We start from the raw sequence: 12,921 nt of genomic DNA on the forward strand, positions 1-12,921 counted from the left end.
ACTTCTCCTTGGGTTCGGCTACCAAACTTAACTCAACTTGCAACTTTGAGTAAGTCGGAGTTAAGTCGACTTAACGTAACTCAAGATTTTAAATTTGGCGTGTGATAAATACGAGAATCATGCTCGTGTGCCTGTGCTGGAACCTGCTCGGTCTGTAAAGTACCCTGTAGATTTGTCGCGTCAACCGAGTTAACTCAAAATTTAGTTAAGTCGACCCAAGTCGACTTAGTTTACCCATCTCTAGCGGTAGGCCCCGCGTACTCACAAGTTACCCTCCTCTAATCCTGATCCGATTCCTGACTAACTAGCCGTCTAACCCGGCACGAAGACGTCGAAGAGCAAAATACGTGAATTGTCTGCGCGAGTTAAGGTGGTCGAGGGTTTGGGCCCACCTGAGAAGTCTTCGGATTAGGGATCTCTAAGCTAGTGGCTCACCCAATGGCTAAGCAACCAACCTGCCCTAGGTGCGGCTCGGCAGTGACTGACGTCAGAGAATGGGGGCGTTCCGAGGCAGTTCCCAAACTTGTACGAAACTCGAAAAAATCTATGCAACTCAGAGAAAGGAGAAGCAGGCTTGCTCACAGGAAAGGAAATAGGAAAGTAGCTATTATCATAGAACCTTGGAAACAGTCTCTAACGCCGATTACAACAGGATATAACAAACAATCAAACAAATCGATCAAAAACGTAACAGTATCCAGAACTATAAATTCAAACGCCACCATGATATGCTGACGATATCGTTACACTCCCTATCCAGAACTCCAACTCTACAAAATGCAACTAGTCTCTTCCATCCACAGTAAGCAATCGATCACTTACGTAACAATTGCACGTGGCCGCGGGCCAAAATACGCTTTCATATTGGCGACAACAAATCGTGCCATCAAATAAAAAGTTCTTGCTTTCTTTATATAGATCTCGTCCAGTAACTGGACTCGTTCTCGCGGGTTAAGGTAATACCACATACCCCTATCAAGGAATTCCCAGACTTCAGCCATCAGTGATAAGAAATTGTAACTTAGGAAAGTCAGTATCAACGAAGAGAATAATGAAGTGGGGTAGCAACATACGAAATCCAGCCGCAAACACCGAACATAGCGATCAACAGAGTCACAACAAGTAGGACGCCAACGATCGAATGAGGTCGCCACGCTGTCTGTTTACCCTCGGTTGACTGCGACGAAAACTGCGACGAATTTTTCGTCGCGAAGTCCTCGATGGGAAGAGTCCCCGTCCAGCCATTGGCGTCCTCTTTTTTTGGCGCCAAAACTTGGTCGTCATTTGTTTGCGTACCGATATTTGCTAGAACAGTACCAGTGTCCACGCGACCAATCTGCACTGAACTCATTTGATATTGCGCGACAAGTGGCAACACACTTCCGCAGAACACGACCTCGACATTCTGCAACTGGTCGTCGGTAGCAGGAGTGCAGTCTAAGACCGCAGTACCAGCAGGCAATTCAAGATATCGCACTATTGTCCTGTCGCCGCTATTGTGTGTGATCTGAATAGCCAATCTTGGAGCGCGAGGCAGAGGCGTTTGCTCCAGCTCACACTCAGGTTCGCGTTCGCGGCGCTGGGCGAGGTCGTCGTTCGGCTCGGTTGTGACATTGGCCGTTGACACGGCCGGTACATGCGTTACAGGAAAATCCGGAAGGCTTTTATTAACAATTTCACCTGATGCAGCCATCCGCGTAGGCACCTCCGGAATCACAAGCAATGGGGTACTCTCCTTATCACTCAACTCATCAACATGTGTTCGATCGGCATCAAACATCATATCACAGAATGAACCTAACGAACAGTTCAATACGTGATTTTCATTTAACGAAGCATCATCCATAGGGTTGTCTGCCTTCCCGCTGTCTTGGCCATCGGCATGGTCCAGTTCACCGCGATCTTCAGCATCTAGGAACGATGACGAAACATGCTCTATACTCTTATCATCCGCAATGTACTCAATATCCCCAGCGTCTGGAGCTGGTGAGCTATCACTGACTTGACTATAAGGTTGACTGCGTTTGTCTATCTCGTCTTCATCGGTTTTGGTGGAGACCTGACGCTCAGCTTTTAAACCCAGCTGGGAAGTCATGTGTGGCTGGCCGCAACTGAGCACTCCTGCCTGTTGAACGCCGGAATCTGAGATTGTGACACTCCCATAGGATGAAAGATGGCCAGACGAAGAACCACCAAATATGTCTTGCTCGTCTTGAGCAGTTGAGATCAGTACATCGTGAATGTCCTTTGTGCCAAGTATATCTTGATGACAATATTCTTCCGTGTCGTCAGGACCACTAGCATCAGAGTCTCCATGGCCGTGTCCATTAACAGTGAGCCAAATAATTTCATGACTCGTTGACAGACTTTCAGTCTTCTCGTCCTGGTTGATGATTTGAATAGGCTTGTCGGCGAAATGTTCAGATAATTCCGTATCTACTGAATCTTCTCCTTCTTCGTCAATTGCACTGCTAGACAGTTCTATAATGGTATCCTCATCGTCTTCACTAGATTCAATGGTGTTCTCAGAATCCTGTTGATGTTCCTGGTATCCAGTGAGTAGTTGATGCAGAACTGGTATAGCGTTTGTAGGCGGCCGAGCTGGCCTGATATTGCTCAGGATTGATCTAAAAGACAGACTTTCCTCCTCGTTGCATGGTGGGTAAATGCCGTCTCGCGATGTCTGTAATCGACACGGTGCAGTCTCGAATTGCCTTCGCCCATTCATGCCTGATCTCAATTTTGAGACGTCAATAACCTGTAACCTTACGTTAGCGCTGATAACAACATTTTACTAAACTGCGAACCAAGTTTCTAAGTTGAGTTTCTCTCGCGACAGCCGACCAAGTTGTCGGGCGGGTCGACAGCATACACATGCGTGCAGTAAGAACTGCGAGATCCTAAGCCGCCAGTTACAAATCCCTTCATTAAATTTGGGTATCAAAGCAATACAAACCCAATTATGCCTCGCCATCGCGACATTTGTAGTATTCATAACGAGATACTTGATGGAAGACGTGACAGCACCAATCGGCGTCACGGCGTTGATGCCAGTAAGCTCAGGCTTCGATTCCACTCGTACGAATGTCTTCTTTGCACGACTGAAAATTTCCACCTTGCGGCTTGTTAGCAAGCTTCTAAATGTCTAAATCAACGGAATATACATGCCATCCTCAGTTTAGCCGCAGCGATCTCCATGTCAAAGTTGCGCATCTTTGGCTCAGCGTGGATCTCAACCGCGGTCTTGGAGTCAACTGGTCCGGATGGACCATGAACGAGGTCGGCTTGGGATTCTGGGAGCAACTCCATATCAACCGGCTGCCAAGTTGCCTCGTCCAAGACTTCTGTTTGTGACTGCGGGCGTCGGGAAGTGTATTGTTGCACCTTTCATGTGGAAACAAGTTAGCTCCATTGAAGATATACTATCAAGTTGCACTAACCTGGTTCGTCATAGGTAGTGAGGGACGAATCGAGAACGACTCCGGTTGGAAGGACCTCATTGGGAGGACTCGCATCTCCTGTCGCAACTCCAGTTCTGATAATGGCGAAGGTGAGAATATTTCATCTGTAACTGCCGAAACGTCGTCGTGACTACCCGAAGGAACCCCTTGTTGTCGTGGCTGTATGAAAAGAGCGGAATCAAGGACTTCCTGACGTCGGTCCAAGGTGCTGAAGCATAAATCATGTGAATCAGCGGAGAAGGACATCGAAGAGAACGGCTCTTCTTGCTCTGGTGAGGACAATAACCGAACCGGCGCGCTGGTCGGCATCTCTGGCTGTGATCCGAGTATTGGCATGGAGTCCGGAAGATCACACAGCTGATTGGTAGGAACTGGTGCAGGATCTAAGCCGAGCCATGGTGGCGATTCTGCAAAGTCCTGCGTAACAACAGTTAGCCAATAAACTTCCTGCCAAGTCCCTACACTGGGACTCTCACATCTTCGCCTTTCATCACAGGATTTAGTGGTGTCGGTGTCGGTCGGACAGTTCTCAATGGCGGTGTTAGCGCCTGCCGGCGTTTCAACTCCTGTGCGAGTCAACGCCTAATAATAATAGTACACTGCGATCAAGTTTTGTTACCTCCTGAACGCGGTTGTAAGCAAGGAGATAGTCCGCGAGATCCGAATACGCAGCATTCTTTGTCGAACAACTAGCAAACGGATCGCTGGGTGATGCGAGGCGAGCGTGAGGTGCCTGTCTACCAAGCAACTGTCTGCGTCGTGTTGGCGATAGCACGTTGATCACAGCCTGGACTCCCGACTTTGCATATCCCTAGATAAAGCCTCAGTTAGATACAGTCCCGGGAATAAGTGAGTTTACAGGTCACTCACGAAATATGAAGATCTCTTCGCTGTGGTTGGCGAGAGACTAGCAATCCACTTAAGTGTCCCAGCAAATGGAATAAGCTTTGAAGGGGTCAAGTCGGCCCTTATAAATCTAAAGAGTAATTCTGCAGCCTCTCTTTTCAAGACGATCTTGGGCATCCGATTGGCATTCGCGACTTCTGTATCGAATTCGTCCTTGATCTTGTCAAGCCTGGTACCAATTGATCCTTGCGATAGCTGCTTCAGCCTACGCAGTCCACGCCGTCCGGCTCTCTTTGAGGATATTAGTACCATCTGAAACATTGTAGGATGAGCAGACTTACAATGATGGCGGCTCTTGTCCGACGGCTCTTGGCGACCTTGGAATGCTTTTGCGCCTCGCGGATGATTGCAAAGAGTTGTAGAATGTCGACGATCTTGAGTTTATGATCAGATTGCCCAAATATATTCTGTGACTGCGACCTAGCTGCAGCCGGATTCACTAATTTGTTAGCCTCAGACGACGTGACTGCGAACTCAAACTGTGTGTCAGTTGCTTGCTGACTATCAGGAAAGTGCTCAGCTAACTTCTCTACGTTCATACTGGTGTCAGGCATTTCTACTCTCGAATCAAGCTGTGGAATAGAAATAGTTTGGCGGTTGTCTGTGCCGACACTAGCGCAGCCAACTAATTTCGAACGTAAGTGAGATTCGATGTCGACGCATCCCACGTCAGTAGCGTATCCCTGCCCTAGCACAGCCGCTTTGTCCGTGCCGACATCGTTGCGGTAGTTTTGTGTGTCCTTGGGTAGCGTGGTGGCCTCAGTCGACTCGCCATCGGCGATAACGACCGATTTGACCAAACATCTCTCAGCAGTGGTCGTACTGTGGGTTATTGACGTATTGACGTTACTGGCAAGACCGTAGGACAAGGAGAACTTTCCTTCCGGAGCGAACGTGGATGTTCTAAATCCATCCCCGACGGTGTCGGCCGTAGAATCAATAGCATTGAATTTCTCAATACTGATCATGGCGATCCCGGGACCTGCAAGATCAATAGGTGTCGGCGTCCGTGAGTCATTTTCTTGATGGCTGGACGGGGCAAATTCACGATTGTTATTGGTGGGTAAAGTCGAACATGTGTTTGATGCCTGTGCTGCCTGGACGTTCCGCCGAGCTTGTGCCAGCGTCTGCAACGGTTTGCAACCAGTGGTAGGGGCTTCTCCCTTTGGTATTGAGCCGGGCCGCGAGGTAAGTGCTGTCGCGCTGAGCTTCTATGAACCTAATTAACATTGTCGAGCTGTTCATGTACATTCTGCTACATACGAGGAAACGGATCGGCGACTCCGGAGACGGGCATCTGATGGTCCTTCGATCAGGAGATCTAAAGGACTGTAATCTTGCGGCAGCGATCGCGGCCTTCGTGTGCGCGAACTGGACATCAGGTTAGACGGACGTCAATCAAGAAAATGTACACGTACGAGCTCTTCGCGTCTGTCGGCGATATGCGACAGAATCACTGACGACGAGGTGGGTGGGAGTGATGTAGTAGGAATGGGATAGAGTGCACCACGATTCTATAATTTTCTTCAGCGCATGTACCTTCGCATTGGACCAAAGACTTCATACCAGCGCTAAACAGGCTGGAGAAGACGTTAAGCTCAGCTTAAGCAACGCAGGAAGCGCTGGCATTGAATCCGTGAGAGGAACTGCAATGGGGAGATCACTATTAATTGGCGACAACTCGCTACGATTGAGGCTGTTGTGATCCATCGCAAAAGAGAGACTGCAATCTGAAGTCGCGAACGTTCTCATATATGTTGTGACAACTATAATTGCTTCTGAAGCAGAGGAAAACGATGACTGCGATGAAAGGACCTCGATGGTAGTAAATCAAAACAATCCCAGCCGCCGGATTGCCAACGCGCCCGATTTAATGGAGTCTAATCTGGCCATCAGCTGCGGAAATATACCCTTACCCTTGAAGGAGCTCTATTGTTTTCGTGTAGGGAGCTTCTTTAGTTAGTTGTATTCTGCGCCCACTACAGTGCTGCCATTTTGGATACAGATCTGCACTAAGGTACCTGTCGCCCTGCTATCGTTTCTAAAAAAATGAAACAACTTTTATTGGCGAACAACCCCCCAGATTCTATCTATATACCGAAATCCTCTCTGCAAATCCGATATCCGTTCTCAACTATGCATCGTCCTTGGCAAATGCTACCTCTTTGGGAAGCAAGAAAGTGACGCAGTACATTCCCTTTGTTGGAGCCACCGCTCTAACGAAGTGGAAAGAGAGCGCAGAAAGAGGGATGTCGAACCCTAGGGCGCATGCGATTCGCTGGAGAAGCAATTAGTTAGCCAAAAACGAATGTCCAATGAGGCGTCAACGCGGACTGATGCGCAAATTAAAACGAGCTTCCAGGGGTCCTGTATCAAGCAACATGCGAACAATCGCATTGTCGACCGTTACGCCCCACCACAAGCTGTATTTACGGCCCACTCATTGCGACGTAGGCGAAACAGGCTGGTTCAATCCAGTTGTTAGCTGCTCGCCAGGCAGTTAACTAGACGCAGCCGGGAGCAGGGTACGGGTGTGTAGACTTATTCAGGCACCGCACCCATGCCCTATCCGGACTAGCCCCATTGGCCCCTTGCAGCCGTAGCCACGACGCTAGACACAAACAAACTAGAAGAAATTTACTGACCTGTCGCAGCGTAGATTGCACTTCTTCGTTAGGCGGTTTGGGTGCATTCGGATCGGACTTGTGAAAGCAATGGACATGAACGTACGGAAGCTCAGCTTGTTCGTGGTCGCCGGCATAGAGTCCCCTAAACGCGTCTAGTATGGTTAGCGAGGATTTCGCGTGATTCCCAGTGCGGCTAGCATTAGTTAACCGTGCAGCCGGGTCGCTGCGGCGCCGCCCTGAGCACGTTCTCGTCCGCAACTGAGCGTCTCACAACCAACTCTCCCATCTTCCCCGAAAAGTTGTGTTGGCTGCGGCCCTCCCCATAAACAAAACGGCAGCTTTGCCACTTCACAGCAGATATTCGTCCATCAGTTCACTCTCTCTGCTCTCTATTCACCACCGCGTCCAATTTTTTTGCGAACCAGACCGCCAGAGGATTCTCGAGAGCGACGCCGAACGTATACCATTGCTCGGTCTTACGCAATCATTGCCGCCAATTCGCAGCTTTTGTTCTCCAAGCCTATCGCTCTGCTACTCACTCGTTCCCCACGCGCCAGCTATTACGAAGAACCGCAAGCAAAGATATAGAAATATCGCTTACCTAAGAAACTGATCGCGGAATCCGGCAAGTTCATAACATAGTGAGAATACCGGGTTGGAATCTGAATAATTTCAACTTTGCGTTTTCCGCTCTCGTCTTTGGCGTGTCGAGACCGTGCAGGAATAATTAGCTTCTTCTTCGTCTCGGCCAGTCTCTTTAGTTCGTGTCGCGAGATCCTAATAAATTCCCTGCCATCAAGGTTATACGGGAATACCGTTTTGTCAACCTATTTCCAGTCGGTTAGAGAATCATATACAGTCGCAATCATGTTAGATATTTCCAATGTCGTCACAGTCATTCGGTTGAGTCTGTTCCAGATGTTCATAACCAAGGAGCGGAAGGAGCGGAAACGCAGGAAACGTGACAATCTCGGAACCATCCGGAAAGCCGCCATCTCACACGAAGTCCGGGCAGCATGACCGATATTAAGAAAACAGGTATGTTTACTCACCTTGTTCAGCTTGATGTTGTGCACCAAACTGTCGTAACTATGTCTGTTCAAGTCATTCGCTAAAACAATTACGTTTTTCTTTCCAGCAGGCACAGCAAACGGACCAACACCAGCAAACACATCGCAAACCGCCTCGCCAGGTTCGAACGTCGAAATCAATCTATCGTGTTCCGTGTGTAACCGCGAATTCCAGTATACCTTAGAGAAATCGAATTGGAAGCGGCAATTGGACTCGTGCTGTTCGACGTACAGATCGGGCTCTCCGGCGAGAACTTCCATTTCAAACGTGCGAAATACAGTATCGATAGAATCAAGCTTATTGACGACAGTGCGCACTTTGGGATTCTTGTCGAGAATTAGCTGGCCGATGATGTGCTTGTACGGCAGATACTCGTCGCGAAGGTTCATGTGTGCTTTAAAGTTCTGTTAGCCTGTGAATATTTGGAAATTTGTATATACAGCAAGCATTGGTATAGAAAATTTGGCATGGGATTATTGGCGACTTCCCGCGTTCCTTAAGTGGGCTCACAGCATCTTCTATATTGGTACAAAAATAAAATTGGGTATTTGAGTAGTGTCGCGCATTAGCTACTAGCCAACGTCGATGATTTATCGCACAGCAGAATGCAGAGGTCATTGCAAACAGGTGTAGTCGTAGAATCGGGGAACTTACCAATATGGCCTGTCATTGTAAATCCAGACGGAATTTCGCCTAACAGATCAGGGGGAAGAATCCCACTCAAGATTTCATCTAATACATCATTAGTAGTCCGCATTTCCAGCCACCGATGACCACCTCTCTACATATCTCTCATACCAGCCCTCCAAAAGTCGTAGCCAAGTTCAAGCGAGTAAGGAAGGACCTCAACTCCCGGTCTCTCTTTCAGAAACGCCGTAAGCTCTTCGCTCATGCCTCTTAGATCTAATTTATCGAATAGCATTCGCATATTAGCCACATAGAGATCCTCAAACGCCTGGTGCGCTCAACGCAGTATCATACCAAGCTTAATATCAGGCCGCAGCACCAATAAAATATCCGTCACCTTGTCCGTTCCCTCCTCCTTGTCCACCTTCACAATATTGGACACAGAACGCAGCAATAACAAGTCGTTCTTAAATTGCCTCCTATATATCGGCAGCTCTCGCGGTTGATCGATTTTGAGAGCTGTCAGCTCCACGTGAACAGTGAATTGCGACTTGTCGAGAGCGTCGGGCACTTCAGCGGGCGCGATCCTATGAACTGGTGGACTAGGGTGAAAGTTGTCTTCGTCGTATGAGTCGCTCATTTTGGAGTGATATTCCGCGGGTGAGATTGAGCCGGCTAACGATTTAGATGACGAGGGTGAATGGTGAAGAAAAGATCTGTGCGGGTCTAACGTGGCTTGACACTGGCGTGGCTGTCTACAATATTGATATCTCGTAGATCCTTCTTTTTCTAACAATCTTCCAAGCTTATGGTGAGACAGCACTGTTGTTGCAGTATAACGGCGAGGTCGTATCAAGACAGATATGCGAGACAATCTTCCCATGGAGATGTCGCCCAGTCTAGACGGTATATTCTTCCACAATAACCAGGACTATTTTCGGAAAAGCATCTGTCGTATATCGGCCCTATTGCGTCTAATGTATACGTATGCCGCTTAATAGGAGGTGCAGCTGCATCTGCCAAGGTTGTGCGGTGAAAGTGAAATTTTTTGGCAGGGCGGCGATGACGTCGGAGATGTCCCAAGTTCCCTTGGGGCCTTGACAGCAGCCGTGACATAATGCAAGAAACCGGTCTCGACTTACGATTACACGCGTTATTCGTGCCTAGCAACCTGATTTCACCGACTTCGTCTTGAATCAAGGTGTGGATGCGCTGTCGGACAGGCGTTGCTGTGAAGCATCTCGGCCAACAAGTTTCTACATATTTCCGGACATAACCGACAGATTGCCCGGCCATCATGGGTAGAACTGGTAATGTGCTAGACCACAGTAGGAATTCAGAATTATGCACAATAAGTTCACACTGTACTAGAATACAAGGCAGACATTTACAACAAGTCTGCATCTCTTATACATAGGCAATGACACTGAATTCAGTGCATTGATAAATATGTTTTTATACCTGCCTACTCCAAATTTCCTTTTTCTACAACAAATCCATCCAGCGCGGCCAGCATAGCATACAATCGGTTCTCAGCCTCATCAAACACAAGTGAGCGATCTGAGTAGAACACGTCGTCCGAGACCTCCTCCGGTTTTCGCGGCAGACAATGCATAAACTTCCAGGTGTCCTTCGCGCCGCCTCTCTTAGCCATCGCAGAAGTGACCTGGAACCCAGCGAACTGTTGCAGTCGCACCTGCTTCTCTGATTCCTGGCCCATGGAAATCCAAGTATCAGTCACAATAACGTCCGCGTGCTTCACAGCGGCGAGTGGATCGTGGCCGACCTCGACCGTAACACCGGCGGTACTCGCAGTCTCCTGCACATTCGCAAACACGCTCTGGTTGACCGGATGCGCGGACGGCGTCGCAACGGACACATTCATTCCCGACATTGCACAGGCAGTGGCAAGATCATTAAGCACATTAGTCGCGTCGCCAACCCATGCGAGTTTCAGACCTGGTAATCTCTTGAAGGATTCCTTGATTGTCAGGATATCGGCAATAGCCTGCAGCGGGTGATAAGTGTCGCACAGCGCGTTGATCACCGGAACGGACGACGCGTCAGATAAGCCGACGATATCCGAATGTGGACCAACACGCGCGACCATACCGGACGTCATGGACGAGATCACGCGAGACGTGTCGTAAAGCGACTCATTCACGCCCAGCTGGATGTCGTCTTTTCCGAGGAACATTGGGTGTCCACCGAGATAATTAATTGCGACCTCGGATGAGACACGAGTTCGTGTACTCCGCTTGGAGAACAAAAGAGCAACGGTGTGGCCCAATAGGGGCAACCGGTCGGTTTCGGTCGAAAGCGAAGCGTTCTTGATGAGGTGTCGGTAGGATGCGGCTTTGTCGACTAGGCTGCCCAGCTCCGCCGGACTTAGACTGGCGATAGAAAGTAGATGCCGGGGCTTAGATGCCACAGCTGAGGTAGAAAATCGGGCGGAATTACTTGACAGGCCCCGAATCGAGGCTTTCAGTGTATTGGCCATTGCGTGGGTTTATTGAGTCTGTGATTTAGCCAGTCTTCTTGAGGCTTGGAGGGGGAACACGAGAATGCACGACAGCCGAAGACCAGGAAGATAAAGTGATCGAAATTCCTAAACGATGTAATCGAGTGTACTGGAGGGCTATAAATTTAATGACTGTAGTAAAGGGTGAGTCTTCTCTCCCCGGAAAACTGACTCTTTTTTTTTTCGTCGGATGTGGAAGGACAAGTCACAGACCCTCAGGCTACGTCACAAATTTTAACGTTTAGATGTTGTGCATACGAAATCCCCTATTCCAGATTCGTCAACTGCAATGGTGAACAAAATAATATTAGCGCATACTGTCCGCATAAAGAAAATTTGTTCTACCACCTGGTACAGGTTAGGGATTCTTTTCATATCAGGCACCAGAACACTAGGACCCAGTGAGAAGAGTTTTAGGCTGCTAATATGGGGGTAAGAGCTCCGCATTGCCTAGCGACCACGCGACTAGGTGACGACAGGCTTCTAGACTGTTGGATCGTGACGCACGCCTCCTACTGGCAACTTTCGTCTTCATTTTCGCATTATATTCGCATATCGCCATCCCCAACTACGGCATCTCGTATACTACATAGCTGAATCACACGCTAAATGTCGAAACCGGCATTTGAGACCCGCAACGATGCGGACTGGTCGTCCAGCTCCCGGACGCCACTGCTAATCGACATTCCCCGAGACTCGCCCCCGCCTTACGCAAACGCTTCACCAAAAGCGACAGATGCCTCTACACTCCTTGTTCACACGCCATATTCCCCCGGATACTACGACGATGACTTTGACGAATCATATTTTCATCCGCGGAACGTACGGAAGCGTCCGTTCATTCGGCGTGTTCTGTCGTGCCTGAAGTGGCCGGCGATCATCGGCACCCTGGTGGCACTATGTCTATTTATTTCTCTATTCGCCGCGCATCTCGTTGAAGTCAAGGCGCCTGAATTATACGCCAAGCAGGCGCTGAACCTCAACATTTCGTCCGTGGCTGTTGAAAATCTATCGTCGGAAGGACTGAAGGCTCATGTCCTTGGTGAAGTGTCATTTGATTCATCTCGCGTGAAGGATAGGCCGACAAGGGTTTTTGGCCGTATCGCTACTGCCATTATGCGCAAGGCTGAAGTCAAGGACACATACTTGTTTATCTCACACGTGGACGACAACGACAACGTCGATGTTTTCGGACGAGCTTCGGTTCCCAACATCGTAGTCGACATTAGAGACAACCACGTCACGCCGATCGACTTCGTCAGTACAGTTGAGGATATCGCGTCTGCCAAAGAGATTGCGAAATTAGTGCAAGAGTATTTGCAGGGAAAGTTGCAGGATGCAGTATTCCGGGGAGACGCAGACTTGCCCCTGCGATCCGGCATTCTGCCTCTTGGGACGCACCATGTTTCGCATGACGTCAAGTTACAAGGTGAGCAACTTCTCCTACCATATCTACTTGCAGAGTATTAGAAAATGATATTGTAATGTTATTATGCCAGGCGTTGGCTAAAGCGGTGTCATGATTGTACTAAGACCAACGAAATAAATATTTGACTTGAATTCAGAAGTTGCAATGAATTACTACATGTTACTCGAGTGATTCGAAAGCTGACATGATATTCTAGCCACGATTGGTGAATCAATTCCGTTCTCGGTGTCCGAGTTCAAGTTTTCGGAGACTCCCGACAAGAAGGGAATCCAGGTTCGG

At 48.7% G+C, this 12,921-nt stretch overlaps 5 protein-coding genes across 5 annotated transcripts; 1 reads left to right on the forward strand and 4 right to left on the reverse strand.

The window, feature by feature from the left end:
• Positions 1-776: 776 nt before the first annotated feature.
• On the reverse strand, positions 777-2,845 carry POJ06DRAFT_104470 (uncharacterized protein). The gene is made up of 2 exons (XM_056183957.1): positions 1,074-2,845; positions 777-1,020 (listed from the first exon to the last, which is right to left on the reverse strand). Exons 1-2 carry the CDS (start codon positions 2,726-2,728, stop codon positions 819-821), a joined length of 1,857 nt encoding a protein of 618 aa, XP_056043894.1. The 5' UTR covers positions 2,729-2,845; the 3' UTR covers positions 777-818.
• Positions 2,846-3,823: 978 nt separating this feature from the next.
• Positions 3,824-6,217, reverse strand: POJ06DRAFT_104473 (uncharacterized protein). The gene is made up of 7 exons (XM_056183958.1): positions 5,934-6,217; positions 5,786-5,881; positions 5,631-5,738; positions 4,649-5,578; positions 4,332-4,598; positions 3,938-4,272; positions 3,824-3,878 (listed from the first exon to the last, which is right to left on the reverse strand). The coding sequence occupies exons 1-6, from the start codon at positions 6,117-6,119 to the stop codon at positions 4,021-4,023; spliced, it is 1,839 nt and encodes a 612-aa protein (XP_056043895.1). The 5' UTR covers positions 6,120-6,217; the 3' UTR covers positions 3,824-3,878; positions 3,938-4,020.
• A 5-nt stretch (positions 6,218-6,222) lies between these two features.
• POJ06DRAFT_252722 (Met-10+ like-protein-domain-containing protein) lies at positions 6,223-9,971 on the reverse strand. Its single transcript, XM_056187559.1, has 7 exons — positions 9,047-9,971; positions 8,864-8,968; positions 8,720-8,797; positions 8,047-8,459; positions 7,596-7,821; positions 7,013-7,146; positions 6,223-6,645 (listed from the first exon to the last, which is right to left on the reverse strand). Exons 1-7 carry the CDS (start codon positions 9,573-9,575, stop codon positions 6,502-6,504), a joined length of 1,629 nt encoding a protein of 542 aa, XP_056043896.1. The 5' UTR covers positions 9,576-9,971; the 3' UTR covers positions 6,223-6,501.
• On the reverse strand, positions 9,972-11,406 carry POJ06DRAFT_252727 (Aspartate/ornithine carbamoyltransferase). Its single transcript, XM_056187560.1, has one exon. It carries the CDS (start codon positions 11,190-11,192, stop codon positions 10,158-10,160), a length of 1,035 nt encoding a protein of 344 aa, XP_056043897.1. The 5' UTR covers positions 11,193-11,406; the 3' UTR covers positions 9,972-10,157.
• Positions 11,407-11,624: 218 nt separating this feature from the next.
• POJ06DRAFT_104526 (uncharacterized protein) lies at positions 11,625-12,921 on the forward strand. Its single transcript, XM_056183959.1, has one exon. It carries the CDS (start codon positions 11,823-11,825, stop codon positions 12,681-12,683), a length of 861 nt encoding a protein of 286 aa, XP_056043898.1. The 5' UTR covers positions 11,625-11,822; the 3' UTR covers positions 12,684-12,921.

This window comes from Lipomyces tetrasporus (genome assembly GCF_029532465.1).
Source record: "Lipomyces tetrasporus strain NRRL Y-64009 chromosome Unknown POJ06scaffold_5, whole genome shotgun sequence".
Taxonomy (NCBI): Eukaryota; Fungi; Ascomycota; class Lipomycetes; order Lipomycetales; family Lipomycetaceae; genus Lipomyces; species Lipomyces tetrasporus.

What these genes read in the sequence shown, in the direction of transcription:
- POJ06DRAFT_104470 (XM_056183957.1), bottom strand. Translation starts at nt 2,728, where the DNA reads ATGAATGGGCGAAGGCAATTCGAGACTGCACCGTGTCGATTACAGACA. An exon ending in GGTGTTTGCGGCTGGATTTC is followed by an intron (nt 1,021 to 1,073) that starts GTATGTTGCTAC and finishes GACTTTCCTAAG; the next exon opens with TTACAATTTCTTATCACTGA.
- POJ06DRAFT_104473 (XM_056183958.1), bottom strand. Translation starts at nt 6,119, where the DNA reads ATGAGAACGTTCGCGACTTCAGATTGCAGTCTCTCTTTTGCGATGGAT. An exon ending in AGTCGCCGATCCGTTTCCTC is followed by an intron (nt 5,579 to 5,630) that starts GTATGTAGCAGA and finishes TTAGGTTCATAG; the next exon opens with AAGCTCAGCGCGACAGCACT. An exon ending in CGAAGAGATCTTCATATTTC is followed by an intron (nt 4,273 to 4,331) that starts GTGAGTGACCTG and finishes GGCTTTATCTAG; the next exon opens with GGATATGCAAAGTCGGGAGT.
- POJ06DRAFT_252722 (XM_056187559.1), bottom strand. Translation starts at nt 9,575, where the DNA reads ATGGGAAGATTGTCTCGCATATCTGTCTTGATACGACCTCGCCGTTAT. An exon ending in TACAATGACAGGCCATATTG is followed by an intron (nt 8,460 to 8,719) that starts GTAAGTTCCCCG and finishes AGAACTTTAAAG; the next exon opens with CACACATGAACCTTCGCGAC. An exon ending in TGCAATCTACGCTGCGACAG is followed by an intron (nt 6,646 to 7,012) that starts GTCAGTAAATTT and finishes TTGCTTCTCCAG; the next exon opens with CGAATCGCATGCGCCCTAGG.
- POJ06DRAFT_252727 (XM_056187560.1), bottom strand. Translation starts at nt 11,192, where the DNA reads ATGGCCAATACACTGAAAGCCTCGATTCGGGGCCTGTCAAGTAATTCC.
- POJ06DRAFT_104526 (XM_056183959.1), top strand. Translation starts at nt 11,823, where the DNA reads ATGTCGAAACCGGCATTTGAGACCCGCAACGATGCGGACTGGTCGTCC.